Source organism: Buceros rhinoceros, unplaced genomic scaffold (assembly GCF_000710305.1).
Source record: "Buceros rhinoceros silvestris isolate BGI_N320 unplaced genomic scaffold, ASM71030v1 scaffold12066, whole genome shotgun sequence".
Lineage (NCBI taxonomy): Eukaryota > Metazoa > Chordata > Aves > Bucerotiformes > Bucerotidae > Buceros > Buceros rhinoceros.
In genome coordinates this window covers 58899-60490 of record NW_010415851.1, presented here as the reverse complement: position 1 = coordinate 60490, position 1592 = coordinate 58899, and the positions used below count along the sequence as shown (strand labels likewise).

Below are 1592 nucleotides of genomic sequence, written 5' to 3'. Positions count from 1 at the left end.
CTTTCCCTCTCTCTTTCTCTCCCACTCCTTTTTTTTTTCTTTTTTTAATGTAATTGTTTTCTTGAGCTGCGCCCCACAAGCTCTCCCTTACCTAATCAAATTTCTCCTGAGGTCCTAACCACTGTAACTGCATGTGGCTATGTGTTTGATCTCTGACAAGTGCAAGGCAAGTTGAACTGAATTTCAAATTTGTCTGAGCAGGGACCTTCTCTACTATTTCAGATGACTGGTTGCTGCCAAAGGACCTTCTAAGTTACTTCATTGTCCTCGTTAAAGTTTGTACATAGTTGGTAATTTTCTTGCTTTTACATTTCAGGCTACTGGGAAGGGGCTCAATGTTTGTGTTTTCCCCAGAACAATTTCAAAGACTGCTTAAAATAAATCCAGAATGGAAATCCCACAGACTTCTCGATTTAGGGGCTGGGGATGGAGAAGTTACTAAAGTCATGAGTCCCCACTTTGAAGAAATCTATGCCACTGAATTGTCTGAAACTATGATATGGCAGCTTCAGAAGAAGAAATACAGGTGTTGTACTGAATACTTCCTACATGCTTTATATCAGACATAACAGCAAAGTGATCTATTTGTAATTTTTATGAAATATTCAGTATATTCCTCCACTTTTTGATCATTATGCGAAAGACTAACCTGTACAAAAGCAGGAAAACAACCACATCTGATATTTCCTCTTGCCAGCGCTTTTGTTATGTGGCTGTTCCCCATTATCAGTTAAGACAAAATAGGGAACAACCTATTTGTCCAAGAAGAAGTCTCAGTCAAAGAAGTCTTGCTTAAATCGCTTTGATCAGAGGAGTTAGGGAGATGAAATTCAGGAGAGCAGTTTAACTGAACAGTCCAAAATTGCAAGAGAGAGACACGGGTACTGCAGAGGAAGCAATCTGAATCCTAGTGTTAGAGATACCTCAGTAACCTGTGTCTGTCTAATCCCGCACCATAGACAACTGTGTAAAGATTCTTATATTCTTGCTATGCTTAGCTCCTGCTGTTGAATAATATTTAGTAACAAAAACCTCAGCACTTTCAGAACTTTGTTCATGCACTCCTCACAGCTCCTGGAGGTTCTTGCAGGTAGCAGATCCAATCTTGTTGAGTAACGGTTAGTGTTTCAGGTACTGTATCCCCAGACTTCAACCCCCAAAATGATTTCTTTTCTCCACCTGAGTGGAAACATAACAGCTACTTTGCAGTCTGGGTTTGCACACTGGTGAATCAGAGTGGATGGAATGCAGCAAGCCATTAATAGGATTTCAGCTTTGTTGTTCTGTGAGAAATATCTTCAGCTTTATTCTAGGACAACACATTTTTTTTAATACCTGGTTTGTTGAAGTTGTTTTTGTCTCCTTTATTGCCTGATTATAAGGCAATATGAGGGTTCATTTGGCAGGATATATAGTTATGTCCATTGTTGATTTAGTTCTCTTTTCTGAAAGACAAGGATTATGTCTGTCTCTCCTCATTGCTTAAGTGGCTGACCTTGCCTGTACTATCAACACATCCATAGGCAATTTTTTTCTTCAGTGGTTCTCTCTGAACTCAGCTTGTGTTTGTTTAACAGAGGGTATCTCTCTCT

The 1592-nt window shown here is 39.4% G+C and overlaps 1 protein-coding gene across 1 annotated transcript in view; it reads left to right on the top strand.

The window, feature by feature from the left end:
* METTL9 (methyltransferase like 9) overlaps positions 1-1592 on the top strand; it is a 16550-nt gene that overhangs the window by 2804 nt on the left and 12154 nt on the right. Inside the window, exon 3 of the mRNA XM_010137567.1 lies at positions 317-526. Within this exon, the coding sequence (XP_010135869.1) occupies positions 317-526 (210 nt within the window). The remainder of the gene's footprint in view (positions 1-316; positions 527-1592) is intronic.